Below are 1412 nucleotides of genomic sequence, written 5' to 3' on the forward strand. Positions count from 1 at the left end.
CGCTAAGTTGGCAACACTGCTCTTTGCATGGTTTGTTTTCAAATGGTTTGCTGCTGTCTGTTTGGACCTTTCTGAACATGTGCAGCAAATGGACTGATCCAATATGGTGGACACGAAAGGGGGGGGGCTGAGACACACTTAATATTATCAGCGTTCTTTTTATCAAAAACATAATGTGCAAAAATAAGGAATAGTTGTATTAACTATACATGTAAACAGAGTTTTATGGGGCCCCCAGGAACTTGGGGCCCTAGGCACCTGCCTAATGGTAAATCCCCCCTCCTAGCTATGCATCAATAATCAGGTAAAAAATCCCTCTTATTGCTGCTTTACTGGGATAAATATGGGATCTTTTCTCTTAGATAATCCTCTGAAAGCTGCTGATTTCCAATCAGATTAAACTCGAAGATTTTAATTCAATGCTTTGATTAGACTGATTTCTGTGAACATTTGTTTAATTAAATGAGGGGAACCAACAATGTGTGAAAATGGCAACATTTAGTAAAAGGACAAACAGCGGAGAACACTGCAGGATCAATTAAAGAATGAATTATTCAATGATTTATAAACAATGAAAGGAAAGTTTGACTTAATTCTGATTTGTTTACATCTCTCACTCCGGTCGCTCTAAACTAAACTAACATGTTTTTAATTTAAATCCTTTGAGGCTTTCAGAGCTTTTCCTGTTTTCTGGGAGTTTCTTCCAGATCAGGGGAGCAGAAGAAGTTAAAGCTGCTTCTCCATGTTTGGTTCTGATCCAGCAGACCTGAGAGGTCTGGCTGTTGACTCCCTGCCAATCTGACCAACTGAATGTTTTTCTTCCAATTTCCAAATTCAAATAAAGTTTTATTTTGAAATCCTTCCCGGTAAACCTGATCTGAACTTTTCTACCTTGATCTCTGCTCCACAGAGAGCGGCTCCTCTGACTGATGTTCCTCTCCTCCAATCAGGGCTCCGGGTTGCCCTAGCAACTGATATTTGGGCCAATCAGATGAAAGCAAGCAGCTCCATCCCCGGTCTCCTCTGCAGCAGGGAGGCTGGGATCAGAGCCCACAGACCCGCCAGCTGGTCTGGGTCTATACACCAGTCCAGAACCAGAACCGTTTAGCAAGCAGACCGATGGGGGCGGGGGGGCCAGGCCCTTAAGCAGGGGCCCCGGGCCCTCAGTTACTCCCCTTCCTCTGGACAGGAGGAGGAGGCACAGCTCATGATGGGAAACAAGCTGCGAGGATGAGCAGCAGAACCAGAACCAGTCCGGTCCGAACCTACGACTTCCTGCTCAAGTTCCTGCTGGTGGGAGACAGCGACGTGGGGAAGGGAGAGATCCTGGAGAGCCTGCAGGACGGAGCCAGCGAGGCCCCCTACGGGTACAGCCTGGGTGAGTCAGGGGGGGTGCTGGGGGGTCAGAGGGG

At 47.0% G+C, this 1412-nt stretch overlaps 1 protein-coding gene across 1 annotated transcript in view; it reads left to right on the plus strand.

The window, feature by feature from the left end:
- Positions 1 to 1055: 1055 nt before the first annotated feature.
- Positions 1056 to 1412, plus strand: part of LOC107082924 (ras-related protein Rab-40B-like) — a 10960-nt gene continuing 10603 nt past the window's right edge. Inside the window, exon 1 of the mRNA XM_015371821.1 lies at positions 1056 to 1378. Within this exon, the coding sequence (XP_015227307.1) occupies positions 1231 to 1378 (148 nt within the window). The 5' untranslated portion in view covers positions 1056 to 1230. The remainder of the gene's footprint in view (positions 1379 to 1412) is intronic.

Source organism: Cyprinodon variegatus, unplaced genomic scaffold, assembly GCF_000732505.1.
Source record: "Cyprinodon variegatus isolate N-32 unplaced genomic scaffold, C_variegatus-1.0 Scaffold65, whole genome shotgun sequence".
Lineage (NCBI taxonomy): Eukaryota > Metazoa > Chordata > Actinopteri > Cyprinodontiformes > Cyprinodontidae > Cyprinodon > Cyprinodon variegatus.